The sequence below is a fragment of the Lycium ferocissimum genome, chromosome 6 (genome assembly GCF_029784015.1).
Source record: "Lycium ferocissimum isolate CSIRO_LF1 chromosome 6, AGI_CSIRO_Lferr_CH_V1, whole genome shotgun sequence".
Lineage (NCBI taxonomy): Eukaryota > Viridiplantae > Streptophyta > Magnoliopsida > Solanales > Solanaceae > Lycium > Lycium ferocissimum.
Window position 1 is genome coordinate 69,214,843 of NC_081347.1, and position 15,927 is coordinate 69,230,769.

The following is a 15,927-nucleotide window of genomic DNA, read 5'->3' on the forward strand; positions in this document are numbered from 1 at the left end:
ATGGAATCATAGGAAGTATCAACGTGAAGCTATACCCAGCTATGATGATACAAAGTTGGTATCGGAAAGCTAACGAATAAGATGACGAAAGGACGGGTAATATGGGGAAATCGGAGATGTGAGCAAGGGAACAAGAAAAAGTAACATGAGGGCGATAGATGGCTATGGTATGATAAGTCGAGCTACGTTAATGTAGACAAAGATTCGGAGTAGAGTGAAATGTTAGCTAAATTCGGTCGAATACATGAAGGCAAGGAAGCGGGAAAAGTGGATTGCGAGGCAATGAAGGAATTAAGTAAGAACGAGAGAGGCCGCGTATGTTTTAAGGTAGGATTAAGCAGGCGATAATCGAACCACAGGGGGGATAAGCGTTCCCCGAGAGGAAAGGTATTACACCCCGTAATTCCGTACATTGGGATGTTGTTGGAGGTATTGTCAATGAGATGCAAAGTCCTAGGTACTTGTGGTACGATTATAAGGATCGAGTTCGTGTGAGGAAACAAGGGGGAGACGACTCGAGAGGTCGAAGAGAAAATGAAGAAGGAACGTAATCGATAGATGAGATTGCATCATTTGGTGATAAAGGAATCCCCAGATCCTTAGAAGACTTTACGAGACTAGTTGAACATTCTATGACGAATGTTCTAAAGGAAGGATGTTATACCTCGCATTTTGTACATTTGGATATTCGGGGTTAACGGCGGAGAGATTAAGACAAGGTGATATTTTTTTCGGTTTTGTTAAGAATGCATAAGTTGTATGTTCATCTTTTATTGGTATGGAGCATTAAGGATAAATGTGAAATAAGGAAAATTTAAGGGCTAAGAGTGGAAACAAAATATTTCATGAAGTGGCCAAATGGCCAAAGTGGCCGTGGGCCCCACCCTAACTTGGCCAATATTTTCATGCCATGAGATGGCACATGTGTACACTACACATTTGTGGGAGCCAAGTATATGTACATGTGGGTACAAGTCATGAAGCAAGACTAATATTCATCATTTATTGACTTAAGAAAATTCTAGAAAATTGGAGGAAAAATAGAGTGCACATGACCGGCCATGTGCTACACATTTATATATATATATATATATATATATATATATATATATATATATATATATATATATATATATATATATATGTGAGTAATAACAATATAAGGCACAACTCATTATTTCAACTCTAGAAAATTCAAGAGAAAGGAAAGAAGAGAGAAGAGAAGCATTCGGCCAAGGGGTTGGCCGAATGGGATCTTTAAGTTGGTCATGGAAAATTATTTTCTCCTTGTTTCTCTACTAATTGGAAGGTCCTCTACAACGTGGAGTAGTCGTTGGAACAAGGAAACCATTCGTTTTAGCTATGGAGGATCCTAGCCGAGTGAAGAAACCAAGTGGAGAAAGGTAAGATTCAATCTCTTCTTTCATATGTTATGCATGGTTTGTATGTTGTGGAGTGTGGATATGAATGAAATTCATGAAATTAGGGTGTGTTGTGTGTGGCCGTGTATATAGGTGTGTTGTGTAGGTATGGTGAGTTGAATTTACTTGGTATCGTAGTTGTTGTTGTTATGGAATATGTGATGAACATGAAGGTTTGATGACTCAAATGGAAGTCGTAATTGTTGTGGGCTGATTTGGAAGCTAAGGTGATTGTAATATGATTTCTTGTATTGATGAAAATGATAATGCTAACGTATGGAATTGTGATATAGTTTATGAATTTGGAAGAAGAAAACGTGTTATTGATGTTCCTAATGTAGTTGGAAGATTTCGGGTGGAATGGCCTATTGTTTGGGTTGTTTTGAATATTGTATGGATTGTTTGGAACGTTCTTAAATCTTGTTTGAATGGTTGCGGATTAGTAATCGAATATGTGAGCATTGGTATTGAATTGATCGTATGTAGTTTATTTGAATATAAATGAAATGTTGTCGAATTGTTAGAAAGAAATTATTAATGTTAGAATGCGTTTTGAATCACTTATGGATATTGTTAGTATGGTTGTTGTTGATTTGGCCGAGTTGAATTCTCGGGGATGTTGAAGTTATGGAAATCGCCGAAATTTCTGTAGACAAAGTGTTAATTTGGTATTGGATGCTTAAGTGCTTATGGCTAATGGTTGATACCTAATGACGTTATTGTAGATCGTGAGAAGTCGAGACCTAAGTTTGGATTAGCGTAGGAAGCGGCTAAGGTATGTAAAGCTCACCCCTTCTTTCGTTTGGCATGTCTTAGTGTAAGTAAGCTATGACACGAGTTTCGAGGTAACTCTACTCTGACGATCCGAGCACGTCTGTGATTCTTATTTGTTTCTTGATGTTCGTATACTTAATGTGGTCAAATTATGGTCTTTATGTTTTTCGCATGACTAAAGTTCAAAAGTTGCATAAAAGCTTGTTTTCAAAAGAGTTTTGATCCTAAACGGTTCCGAAACTACGAACGTCTGTAACTTTCACATAAGGGCTCGGATCACTTCGATTTGTTTGTAGAAAGTTCTAAAGTGAATAGTGTCCGTAACTTTCCGAGGCGGACTCGGATTGGTTTGGCATATGACTATGATCCCTATGGTTCTGTTAATACGTTTATGATGTATGCTATGTTTCCGAATACCGTCTAAAAGATATTTGATACAACCATTGTCCGACTTTTAAATGACATTCCGTTTAGACTACTTCATTGAGTCTTTGAAATGTTTAATTGCATATGGTTTCTCACTACTCTGCTCGTGCCAGCCTCAATATGTCCTTCACTGCGTCCCGGGCCAGGGCATGTATTCGTGCAATTCCATTGCATTGTTCACCGCGTCCTCGCTAGAGGGCGGGGCACGTTATTCTGGCGTCCCTCTTATAGGGGGCGGGGCACATTATATGATATGATGATATGGGGAGGTGGCCGGGATGGCATATGATGATTCCCTTACCGCGTCCCCACAGAGGGCGGGGCACGTTACATGTACATGCATATGATGATTTTAATTACCGCGTCCCTCCTTAGAGGGCCGGGGCACGTTATATGCACTTATGATAATTTTATGATATCGACATGCATGATATATGTTTTAAAGGCAAGTCTTATAATCTTTTTACTCTTTACTTCAGTATACAGTATGATCCCGCTTACTATATTTCATGCTTTACATGCTCAGTACATATTCCGTACTGACCCCCTTTCTTCGGGGGCTGCGTTTCATGCCGCGTTGTGTACACCTGAGATGAGTGAAGATATTAGCGGAAGATGTTCCAGCGGGATTGGCGAGCTCCATTTTTCTCGAGTCCGCCAAGTCGAGTATTATGTTATGGTTTCATTTTCTCCGCATTGTATTATAAGTTTTATATGTTACAGATTTTATTTGATTCGAGAAAGGTAAAAAGCATATTGTTCTTCGAAAAACTTTCATTATGTATTTGTGTCATGATTTGAGGGTCAGCATGATTATGAGTATTACGAGAGTCAGCGGGTTCGCTCGGCCTTAAATAAGGGTCGGGTGCCCATCACACCCTATCGGATTAAGGGTGTGACACTTGGTTTTAGAGATTTAAAGTGTTTGAACAAAGCCCTGTTGGCTAAGCTTGCATAGAGAATTTTAACTAATGAAGAATCTTTACTCCATAAGATGCTAAAAAATAAATACTTTTCAAATACTTCTTTTCTTAATGCAGGATGTCCCTCTTCGAGTTCTTGGATTTGGTAAAGCATTATTTGGGGAAGAGATATATTGCAAAAAGGAATCAGATGGAGAGTTGGAGATGAAGGAAACATTAAGGTTTGAACTGATCCATTGATTCCTAATTCAAATGGTTTTTTAAACCCTTTCGAGGGCAAACCCAAGTCAATTTACAGTTGAGGGTCAATGCTCTTACTGATCAATAAAATCATATATAGAATATTCATGAGCTTCATCGTTATTTTCTCCTAATGATATTAATTTACGTTCTGTCTATCCCATAATCTATTACTAAAGCTTCATATAAACTTATGTGGCATTATACAAAATCAGGTAAGTACGAGGTGAGATCTGGTTATCATCAAGCCAAAAATCGTGCTCATTGTAGTGGTGTGAATAATAATAGGCCTCAAACCAGTTGTAAGTCTTTCCCAAAACCTTTCTGTGATTTTTTATGGTCAGTGGAACTCAAAAATAAATATAAACATTTTCTTAGGAAGTGCATTCTTAATGTCTTACCGGCTAACGCAATCATGTCTAAGAGACTAACTTACATTTGTGATGTGTATAAGGTGTGTGGTTTAGAAACATAAACAATTGATCATATGTATTTTAGGTGTCCGAAAGCTCAATTAGTGTGGAAATTGCGTCCTATCAACTGGCCTGATTTAGAAAATATTATTGATTTCTCAAATTGGTGGTATGGTTTGTTTCAAAATATGTATTAGTACCCTGATTCCATTGAGCTACTAAGATTAAGTGTTTCTGTGTTTATAGCAACTGTGGAAAGCTAGAAATTCTTAATGGTGATATATATGAACCTAATGTCATAGTTAATAAAGCTCTCTTGATTTTCATGAATATAACAACGTTTTGCTAACTTCTTCAACTTTGATTTGCATACCTAATAGGAATACGGATGGAACTATTAATATGACACAAGATGAGATTGTTGTTTTTACAGACGTAGGCTTGCAGGTGGAAATGTAAAATGCAAGTATTGGAATGGCGGCTATGGATTGCTATGGTCATTTGCTTCATGCCTTTGGTACTCCCATTCAATTTGTGAGGAAGGCCATCGCCGATGAAGCACTACTAATTACATAGGCATTGGAAAGAGTGTTACAAAATGGCTGGTCAAGAGTTCATATACTATCAGATGCAGAGAATGTGGTACAAATAATACAAAAAAAGATGATAATATCTTGGGAAATAGATATCACTTGTGAGAATTTATGGAGATTGATGAGTTCTTTTGAGGAAATCAACCCTCGTGCATGGAGCGTTCTAGCTCATAATATAGCTAGATTCTCTCTTTTGCTTTTACATAGAGTTTCTTGAGATTCTAATTTACCAGCTGAAACGTAAATGATATGCTGATATCTTATGGACATGTAAGACATATTATGTGAAGTACTATAATACAGTTGTTTACGGAAAAAAATAAAAATTTTCATTTGAAAAAATAATATCCGATACAATGTGAAGTTAGATTTAATTCAAATAATATTCACATCCCAATAGTAAAGGAAAAAAAAAAAAAAAAGAAGAACTAGAAAACAAAAGAAATAAAAAAAGAATGTGGTGTGTAGATGAGGCTGCTCCACCCTTAACGAGAGATCTCGGATTCGAGTCCTGAAAATAAAAAATCTTTAATAGGGAGCGCTTTTCCACAAATGAAGGCTTACGCTGCGCGAATCCAAATATAGTCGGGTTCCAATGGGTACCGGATATCGAGTGGCAACCCAAAAAAAAAAAAAAAACCGTAAAGTCTTACCGAGCTTAAAAAAACCTAAACACACAGGGACACAAACCGTTAAAACCTGCAAATCTCTTACAAAGTCAAACATAGTTTTAATTCATCTCTTTCACACACACATGCATAATTATTGAATCTCCAATTTGCTTTTAATTTTTCTTCATTGAAATATGAAGATTGTTCGTAGAGACCTTGTTCCTGATGGCCCTGGTAGTGTCAAGGTAATTTTATTTCCTCTCAATTTAGTTTTAATTGCTCTTTCTTTCATTAAATTTTAGTTATTTTAGTGATATTTTGACACCCCACAAGAAGAAAACGATCAAATTGATTTGAGTGTATATTCCCTCCGTTTCAATTTATTTGTCTGATTTTTACTTGAAACGGAGTTTAAGAAAATAAAGAAGACTTTGAATGGTGTGGTCTTTAAATTAAGGATTTAATATCCGTTTATCTTGTGTTAACATGTCACGTGAAAATTTAGAATTAAAGACTTGTCAAAAAAAGAAAAGAGACATTTTTTTTTTGAAGAGGACTAAAATGGGAAGTAAGACAAATAAATTGAAACATAGGGAGTATATATTCTTTTTGTTTTAATTGTTTTGTATAACAGTAAATTCGAGTGATTTTTGTGATATTTTGACACCCCAGAAGAAGAAAACGATCGAATTGATTGAGTATATATATATTTTTTTAAAGATTTTTTTTTTTTTGCATTATATAGATAATTCCAGAAGAAGCTGATGATTTATGGGTTGCTTATAATCTGATAGCTGAAGGTGATACTGTCTTAGCTGTTACTGTCAGGTATTATTACAATTTTGCTCAATTTCAGTACAGTTTTGCTCAATTTCAATAGTACTATTTTGCTGAATTTTAATACATGAGTTATTACCCTGTTACTGTGAGGTTAGTGTTTTGGGGGACAAAATAAGTAATTTTTGTTCATGTGAACGAGAAATTTGACGAATACAAGATGTATGCAAAAGGTAGAGAATTTGTATAAAAACGTGGTTTTTCTATAAGAAGCACCGAGTTCTATATACTAAATGGTATCTCATAGGTGCTACAAAAATTTACTAAAAATTCTAGTCTCATGCCCTTTTATAATTTGATCATGAAAGACAGGTAGAACAAGCTTTCTGGCTACAGGTTCGGCATAACCAATAGCTTTGGCGCAGATCTTGTATTTGTGTTAAAGAAATTACTTAATATGTGTAAATAGTTTATCAAGAACCCAATAACTTTCTTTTTTTAGAATCTAGAACCCATAAACTCAAAATCCTAGTCCCGCCTCTGATGAAAGATGGAATCTTTATGTGGAAGGAACTCCTGAATACTGGTCTCTCTTGCTAATTAGGTCCAAATTGAGTTCATTCGAAAACTTGGAGCTTCTGACCTTGTTTTCAAATACATTGTCGATTCTCTACACACACACACACACTTGTTAATGTGATGCATGTTTCTCGTCCTGCTGAGTTGATTAAAAGAATCATATTTTTTTTTATAAACATATTAGTTGCTCTCGTTTTCCAAATGTCTAATTTTTGCATCAATTTTCTTGTTTTATTTGTTAATTAGCTAACTTCTTAAATAGCGTTATCTTATCTTGAAAATGCAGTGTCCTGTGATTTGCAAAAGTAACATATAGATAATTAGACTCTAATATGAGTTGTACTATATTCTAGTTAAATTTGTCTAAATTGGTATGAGATGAGTTTAAATGGAGTAACATGGTCAGTGAGGATTCATATAGCCTCCCAACTTGTTTAGGATGGAGGTGTTGTTGTTATTGTTGTATGTTGAAATTGCGAATGACAATGTATTTAGAATGAAAATGGATTTTGGTGATATTGTGGGTTTTTACTGATTGCTCAGGTTGATAATAGTATAGTTGTTTTTGTTGCTTGAAGCTTACGATGAAGACTCATTTTTTAATATCGAGAGCAAGTGAGCAACTATGTTTTGCAAATTATGCTATGTGGCTCATTGACTGTGAACACGGTTTTGCTTATTACAACACAACCTACTGGAAGCTGATTGATTATTGCTTGTGATATCTTGTAGGAAGGTCTTAAGGGAAGCTGCTTCTGGAGGAAGAGATGCTGAACGAGTGAAACTGAAATTGGAAATTAAAGTCGAGGTAAGGAAATATTTAGACATCCAGCATCATTCATCTGTGACGGGGAAGTTTAACTGAACATTCTTACTCTTTAATTCTTCTTATATTGTTAATTTTGTGCGGGTAAACTAATTAGCAGAGTCATCTGTCCCAAAGTTGGGAGAGGATAATTTGATGCAAAACTGAACCTTAGACCTACTCAATCCTAAAATGTGCTCATGCGATGAGGATTGCCCAAGACCATATAAGGAAGTCCATCCATCCCCCTCCCCCCCGCCCAAAGGCTGGACACCTGAAACTTAGACAATATAACTTGGGGCCCAACATCGAGTAAAACCAAGAATTATAATGGGCTTGACTCTGATACCATGATAAAAATGGATTCGGGCCTAACTCAACCCCAAAAGCTCCAAAACAAAACCACCTAGGTGCTACCGGCAAAGGGCTATACTTTTCGATTTAGAAAAAAAAAAAGACAAGAAGAAGCTCAAAAAGCTAGCTTATGAGGTGAGGATTGCCCAAAACCACATAAGGAGACCAGGTCCCCCATCCAGTACCATTGTGGGAGTCTAACACCCCCCCTGCATGCTTAAGGCTGCCAATTGGAGTGTGGACAATGTAATATTGAGATCCAGCATCGGGTAAACTGAGAATTGGGATGACTAATGAGGTGAGGATTTCCCAAGAGGCCGAGACGATATAAATAAGTGCATCCCACACCAATGTGGGGCACTAACACCCCTTCTACAGTTGTGGAGATGGGGATTTGGTGAAGGTGTAGCCAGCTGGCCCCTTGGTTTCTCAAGTGTTGGCTCTGCGAGTACATCTTATCACCTAGGGGTTCAATGAACAATTTGAAGCTATTTATAAACCATTAGTTTGCGGATTAAACGCTTCCGTGTGCTTGTTGTTGAGTGTATTCAGAGACCACAAGCGCGATTCTAATCAATCAAGTGAACATTTCCGGTATTAGGAGTTTCTAAAGTGATGGATGTCTGGAATATGATTACAAATGAGTAGAATAAAAGATGCCTAGAGTTGGACAAATGTGAAGTGCAAATACGACAGGTTTGAAGAAATCATCTTCTCATGACCTTTTAAGTTTTAACTGCATGGTGATCGGGTGTGGGCCTGGGATAGAACTGGGATAGAACTTGGTCTTAGCTTCCAGTTAAGGTATTTTAAGAGAAATTGAAAGATAAAATTTGAAATCAATTAACTATAGAGAAGAATTTACTAAAGAATGGAGAGGAGACTTTTCTTTGTCTTCCTTTTCCAATGTGGTCGAGATGAAGGATTTTTGGGTAGTTTGATGAATTTTGAGGATATCAATACAACCTGTGTATGAAGTATACATGATGGATTGCCACATAATAATGCTCCTTTTCCTACGAATCACAATAAATGCGATGTTGATAATTTTGTTACCATTGTAATGATAATAATTGTAAGGTGACCAGAATGTAGGAAATACATAGTGCTCTTTCTAGGGTTTTAATTTGAGGCGTATTCCATTCCAATGTTGTATAATATAATTAATTTGGTGTTTTAGAATGTTGAGTATGACAAAGAAGGTTCTGCCTTGCGTATTCGTGGGAAGAATATCCTGGAGAATGAACATGTAAAGGTGTGTATTCTTCAACTTAATCCTTTTGAATAAATTCTCCGTGCTTTGATGCTGCAGCAAAAATTTCTAATTATTTATTGCAGATAGGGGCCTTTCACACTCTGGAAATTGAGCTACACAGACCTTTTGTGCTAAGAAAGGTACAATGCTACCTTTAGATTTTTTGCACCTATCACTCTGTGTTTTCTTTTAATTTTTTTGAGGTATATTATCTGCATTTCCAAAGCTAGATTTATGAGCATGTGCTGATTTTTCAATCTTAGTCTTTACCTGAACAGAGTTTGATTTATACGAAAGGTCACACATATATTAGTTCTGACTTGGATTATCTAATTTAGGTGGTCTGGGACTCACTGGCAAGGGAGGTTCTTCGTCAAGCTTCTGGTATTTATCACAGTGCACTTTAACAAAGTTAAATTTTTGTTTGTTCAAGTGCTTCCATTACCATTAACACGGTTTTCCATTTTGATGATTCAGATCCTTCTGCAAGCGCTGATCTAGCTGTGGTTCTGATGCAAGAAGGATTGGCACACATACTTCTTATTGGCAAAAGGTAAGCTTGACAATCTGATAATCCTTTTGAAAACAAGTTTAAACAGATTTTAAATATCTCCTTTTCTTTTATTTAAACAAGATGTAATAATTTTAAAGGTGAATGAGGATGTCAGAATTTCTATTGCGGACTTATATGAAAGGTTAAGGCTGAGTTAACTAGATTGTCTGGCATAATTTGGCCTTATATACTTGTTAATGTTGTGTTAACAGCGTGACTATTACTCGTTCTCGTATAGAGACTTCTATACCACGCAAGCATGGACCAGCTATTGCAGGTTATGATAAGGTATGTCTCCTTTTAGTTTAGGTTTTGTATTATTTAGTTATTTTGATCATGACATCTCAGTGAAATTGAGTTCTTAACTTTGATTTGCAGGCGTTAAATAAGTTCTTTGACAATGTTCTACAGGTAGACTTTGCTAACTTTCTTGATGGTGCTTAATGTCCTCCATATGTGACAGGCTCTTATTTCTGTTGCAGGCCTTTGTCAAGCATGTTGATTTCAAAGTAGTTCGCTGTGCTGTGATTGCAAGTCCAGGATTCACCAAGGTATTTTTTTGTTTTTGGTTTCTTTTTCGTAAAGTTAAACTTCTTGGCTAGTCATACTTTTATGCTATGTTACAACGGAAAGACATGCATATCTAAGTATGTCTCTACTATGCATATGTTATTGTGTGATTCAACTCTTTTTTTTTTTTTTTTGGCGTGTTCAATGTGCAGGATCAGTTTCATCGTCACCTGTTGTTGGAAGCCGAGAGGAAGCAGCTACGACCTATAATAGAAAATAAGTCACGCATACTTCTTGTCCATACAACCTCGGGATACAAGTATGCCCATCTGTCTTTTTCTCTCTTTGCCCCTCATCCCCTCATCTGACATCTCAAAATGATACTTTATCAATACATTCATTTGCAAATCATAGGATGTTAGACGCGCTTGCAAGTCTAGAACTGTCTAATAGGTTGCAATTAGCTTTTTGTGAGCACGATTCTCTCCTCAGTTCTGCTATTTTAGTACAAATCAATTTCTTTATTTGTCTATTTGTAGTTGATATGTTATGACTTATGATGTACAATGATTGTCAAGCACGGTTGTTTATGCCCAAGAGTTTTTCTTTTCTGTTTCACAGACATAGTTTGAAAGAGGTTATGGATGCCCCAAATGTAATGAATATGATAAAAGATACAAAAGCAGCCAAAGAGGTACCTTATGAACCTTGCTCAACTTAATATGATCTTTATTCTTTATACTTATGTTTGTTAAAAGTCTTTTTCTTACACTGAGAATAACAGTTTCTTCTTCTCTTCCAATCTTAATCAGGTTCAAGCCCTAAAGGAATTTTTCAACATGCTTTCAAATGTTAGTTTCTATCCTTGATCTCTATGTTTTATTTGTATGTTTCTTAATAACTTTGGGGTATTTCAGATTGTTATCCTTCATATCCTAGGAGTACAAGCAGATTGTTTGGCTTTGAATTTACATTGCTTACCTTTTTTTTTTTTTTGGGTGTTTATTTTGACCATCTGTTGTGAAAGGCCTGAGAACTTCAAAAAAAAAAAAAAAAAAAAAGTCAAGGTGTTTCACTATGCATGACTGATATCCTTATTTAAGGAGATCAAGGTGGACTAATCTGAAATATTTCATGAATTATGATATTCATGGGATATATAAGATGCCGCTTTTCATGCTTTCCGAAGTAACTAAGAACGATAAACACCTTTATTTAAAAGTTTTCTTCCCTCTCTTTTAAGAACTTGCAATGAATGTATGGCATGTCCTCTTTACTGAATCTATAACATTTATATGAACGAGCTTCCCCATATATGAAGTTAAGTTGTCAATAGAAAGATCCCTGTAAATTGTAATGTGTTTCTTTGCCCGAAACTTTTGGAAAGCTTAAGTTACTTTATCGGGACTTGTGTAGGATCCTGATCGTGCATGCTATGGACCAAAGCACGTTGAAGTTGCTCACGAGCGAATGGCTGTCCAGACACTTCTCATTACTGACGATCTCTTTAGGTGAGTATCTTATGGGTCCCAGGTTGAACTGATGTGCGATACGAGCGATAAAAATGAAACTGTATTGTTGTAGGGCTCCAGATATAGCTTGATAATAAATTTGCAACTCGTGGCATATTTCTAGTTCATAAGTATCTCTTTTTACGTCCTTAGCTTTAAAAAATGACATCTTTGGCGGCATAGGATTTGTCAATTTCACTGTTGTTGTCATAGTTGAACATCTGTAACTTTTTATCTTCATATCTCTAACAATTATATATGGGTCATTTCACTCGTTCCGTGTATAAAGTTGGTTGATTGTACATGAGGTATATATCTAACTTCTTTTGATCTGTTGACAGGAGTTCTGATGTAGCGACGAGGAAAAAGTATGCTAATCTGGTTGATTCAGTCAAGGGTTCAGGTGGTACTGCTCTCATTTTCTCTTCAATGCATGTTTCAGGAGAACGTGAGTATATATTTACTTTCTGTTAATTTCCTTTTCACGCGTTCTTTACTGCATAATATTTGGGTCGGCTGATTAAATTAACTTTTGGTTGGGTGCACAGAACTGGCACAGCTAACTGGCATTGCTGCAATCCTTCGTTTTCCTTTGCCGGAACTGGAAGACATTGAGATGTGATGGAAGAAATGCCTGTTCATCAGTAATGAATGTTATGTCCACACTTAAAATTGCCACACACACCAAAACAGGCTGTTCACTATAAAATAAAGTGAGAACACAGAAGTAGTAATGCGTTATTAGGAGTGGATAGCATCATTAACTGATGTTGGGGTCGTGTTGTTGTATATTCGAGTTTTGTCCTGATTATTAATTGACATGTAATATATCGTTGGCTATCGAGGTGTACTATATTGTTGTAATGGTATTTTTGATCGCATAGTTGTCCTTGCAAGAGCCCATTTTAATGTATTCATTGCTTTCTTTTCCAGCGATATATTCTTAATGAAGTGGCACATTGATTGTTCACAGCTGCTCAGGTTTTATGTACTCTTTTGTCTGCTTATTCTATGCATAGTTTGGTCTAGAAGTGCAATATTAGAGGGTATTGTTTATATAAATGATCTACTTGTTCTTCTTTGGTTTTCGAATTATAGGTTAATCACAATTCCTGTCCCTATATTGTGTGTGTTTTGTTTGTCAAACCATCATACTGGTACTCATTGGCTCGACTAATTCTAGGATTCATTAAAGGGGAAAACACTCTCCCTAACAATTTTCATCCCCATTATGTTGTGTTTTGTTTGTCAGACCGATTTCCTTGGCTCAACTAATCCAGATTCGTCAAAGCTCTCCTAGTATGTTGTGAACACATTCAGCCGTCCATAAGTTCTAAATTGTCGACACAGCTATTCAATCTGAGATTAGCACTTCAAAAAACAATTGAAGACTTTCAATTTTCTTTTTTACTATGATTATAATGATTTAGTACCAAAGTATGAAAATATCACTTTGTAGTTGTCAAACAAGCATTATACTAGCTTATGGATAACAACTTATGCACATTGAAAATAGCTTTGATTTACAAAAATTTGAATGATTATAGAATCCCAATATAATTGCCTTGACTAAGTAGAATGTCCCAAACATAAAATTTAAGCTAGCTCTTGATTTCTCAAAATATTTAATTATGAAATAAGAATCTCTTTTATCAATCCGATTCGAACAAATTCAAAGTTCTATTTACTCCAAAATAGATTTTTCTTGTATTTTTTTCCCAAAAGAAGAAAAGGGATGTTTGAATTGTCAATTTTATATTCAGATTATTATTATTATGTTAGAAGTAAATTAGGGGTGTGCATACTTAGTAAATTATCGAATTACTGTGTCGAAATTGAAAATATCTGTATTTCGGTATTTTGCATTTTAATTCTTTTGGGGGATTCATTACGTATTCGATATTTATTAAGAAAAATCAAAATGACGAATATCGTGTTGAAATACTAATTACATATACAATTTATATATCTATAATAATAATTTATTTTAGTTTAAATATAAACTAATAAACTGCCGAGTTTCTAATATCCTTCGGACTAAAACAGTCTAAACTTTAGTACTACTAAATATATAAACTTAAATTAAAATATTAAGTCCAATTTGGATAACAATCTTATAATGTCTTGCATTGCCTAGAATGTTTTATGCAGCAAGTGTCAGGTGATCGAACTAGCCAAGTTATTATTTTCTTTCCCTTGTTCTTACTATTACAGAGCAATTAAGATTCAGATTTTCCCCTGTGGAACTCACACAGTCACATATGAATTTCGTTCCTAATAAGCTTGCCTTAAGGCTTAAGAGTTAAATCCGAAAATCCGAAATATTCAAACCGATTAATTTGAAACCGAACTTAAAAAATCCAGTCCAATCCGAACTTATTTGGATTGGATTTGGATTCTAATTTCTTCAATCCGAAAACTGAAAATCCAAACCGAAAATTTCATATCCAATCTGATGGGCCGAACGCCCACCCCTAGCGATCACCTATTCCCTATTTCTACTTGAACTATGGTGTGAAACTCGCTGATAGTTGAAGTGTGTTTTAATACATAGATGGTGATAATTGGGGTGTGAAAAGGGAACAACTGATGGTCATGGTGTAAAACTCGCGAAAAAATGATAGTTCAGGTGTGTTTTTGACCATTATCTCTTTTTGTTTTTGTTTTTAAGTTCTTTTTTCTTTTATCTTATATTAGGTGGTTTTAAGAGTTTGTACTTTGCAGCATTAGTTTATTTTATAGAAGTGCCAACTAGCATGACCAGAATAAATAATGACTTGAAGTAGGTTGGAAAATCATGGTAAACGAGCTCATGCGTGATGAATACGACTAAACGAGTAGTTGAATAAGTTGAAACCATTAGAAATTGACCTTGTAAAATCACGTACTGATTTAAGTTATGCATAATCTATTATTTTTAACATGTGTCAACATATATAAAAGTTAAACTCTTGCGTACCTAAAGGGTCTGTTGAACTCTTGCGTACCTAGAGGGTCTTCTATCCATACGTGTACCATCAGTTCGGCTTGATTAACTAGGAAAATATGATATGATTTAATTAAGACATAATACATCAATATGCACTCAGCTTCAGCTGTCAAATAAGCACTCCAACTTTGAAGTGCACATATAGACACCTCAACTTGTTCCCGCTATTGTGTCATGGACACTCGACTTCGGCGTGACACATAAATTATGGATGTGTCTAGATGATCATTTTGTAAGTTGGAGTGTTCAACTAACACAGTAAGAACAAGTTGAGGTGCCTATGTACACTCCCAAAGTTGGAGTAGTGCTTACTTGCCAACTGAAGCCAGTTTGAGTGATTGTTTATATAATATGCCTTTAATCAACTATACATCTATGTCTCAACCCTAAATTAGTTGGGCTCGCTTATATAAGTTTTTGTATCCTTTCTTTTCTAATCAGGTTCAAGTCATGAACACTCCAAAATGAATTTAGATTTCGGATATGATATTTATACTTATGCTAGTCTTCATCATACTGCAAAATTCATTTTTTCATTCAGGCTTTAAACCATCGATGGTGTTCAAGACTTGCATAGGCAAAGTTAATTAGGACATAATTAAACAAAGACAAAACATTTAACTAGACACTATGAAAATTTTCAACAATTTTGATATAGAGAAGTTTGTTATCTAAATTGCTAGGACACACAGGACGCCAAATAAAATTTTTATGCCGGACAAGATAACAGTTTTACAGACTTATGCCTTGTGAAATTAGGTCATAGACAAGGGTATTTTGGCCCACAAACTTTCATTAAATGAGAAGTAAGGACAAAAATTATAGATCGAGAGACAAAAATTTAAAGACCACCCCAAAATAGGGACAATCCGCGGAAAAAAAAAAAAGAACATAATCCTATGAAAAAATTTAGGCCGGTTGGAATATCCGACCAAAACGCGTTTTGTTATCTAAATTAGTTAGAATGGTTTCAGATATCAAATGATTCAACCAAGGAGATTATTTGTTATCTTAACCAACTCTCATAGTTTCTCGATATTTTTATCTTTTCAACATCATAAGACTACAATACGACAAAAATTGAATATAACAAACTTTGAGCAAATTTAATTGATGAAAATAAGGTGAGTACTTAATTGATTGTGTACTAATCTTTATAATTTCGCTTCAATTTTGAGTATTACGATGTATTA

At 35.3% G+C, this 15,927-nt stretch overlaps 1 protein-coding gene across 1 annotated transcript; it reads left to right on the forward strand.

Annotated features, from left to right (window-relative positions):
• The first annotated feature begins 5,440 nt into the window (after positions 1–5,440).
• On the forward strand, positions 5,441–12,677 carry LOC132060205 (protein PELOTA 1). Its single transcript, XM_059453120.1, has 16 exons — positions 5,441–5,646; positions 6,147–6,229; positions 7,490–7,565; positions 9,097–9,171; positions 9,255–9,311; positions 9,510–9,555; positions 9,649–9,724; positions 9,937–10,012; positions 10,103–10,135; positions 10,207–10,275; positions 10,447–10,553; positions 10,856–10,928; positions 11,047–11,085; positions 11,651–11,745; positions 12,087–12,193; positions 12,294–12,677. The coding sequence occupies exons 1-16, from the start codon at positions 5,596–5,598 to the stop codon at positions 12,365–12,367; spliced, it is 1,137 nt and encodes a 378-aa protein (XP_059309103.1). The 5' UTR covers positions 5,441–5,595; the 3' UTR covers positions 12,368–12,677.
• Positions 12,678–15,927: the final 3,250 nt, after the last annotated feature.

Bases quoted from the DNA above. Each gene is read 5' to 3' on its own strand.
- LOC132060205 (XM_059453120.1), top strand. From the start codon at position 5,596: ATGAAGATTGTTCGTAGAGACCTTGTTCCTGATGGCCCTGGTAGTGTC. The intron at 9,312-9,509 runs GTACAATGCTAC...TATCTAATTTAG, and splicing joins GACCTTTTGTGCTAAGAAAG to GTGGTCTGGGACTCACTGGC. The intron at 9,725-9,936 runs GTAAGCTTGACA...TTGTGTTAACAG, and splicing joins ATACTTCTTATTGGCAAAAG to CGTGACTATTACTCGTTCTC.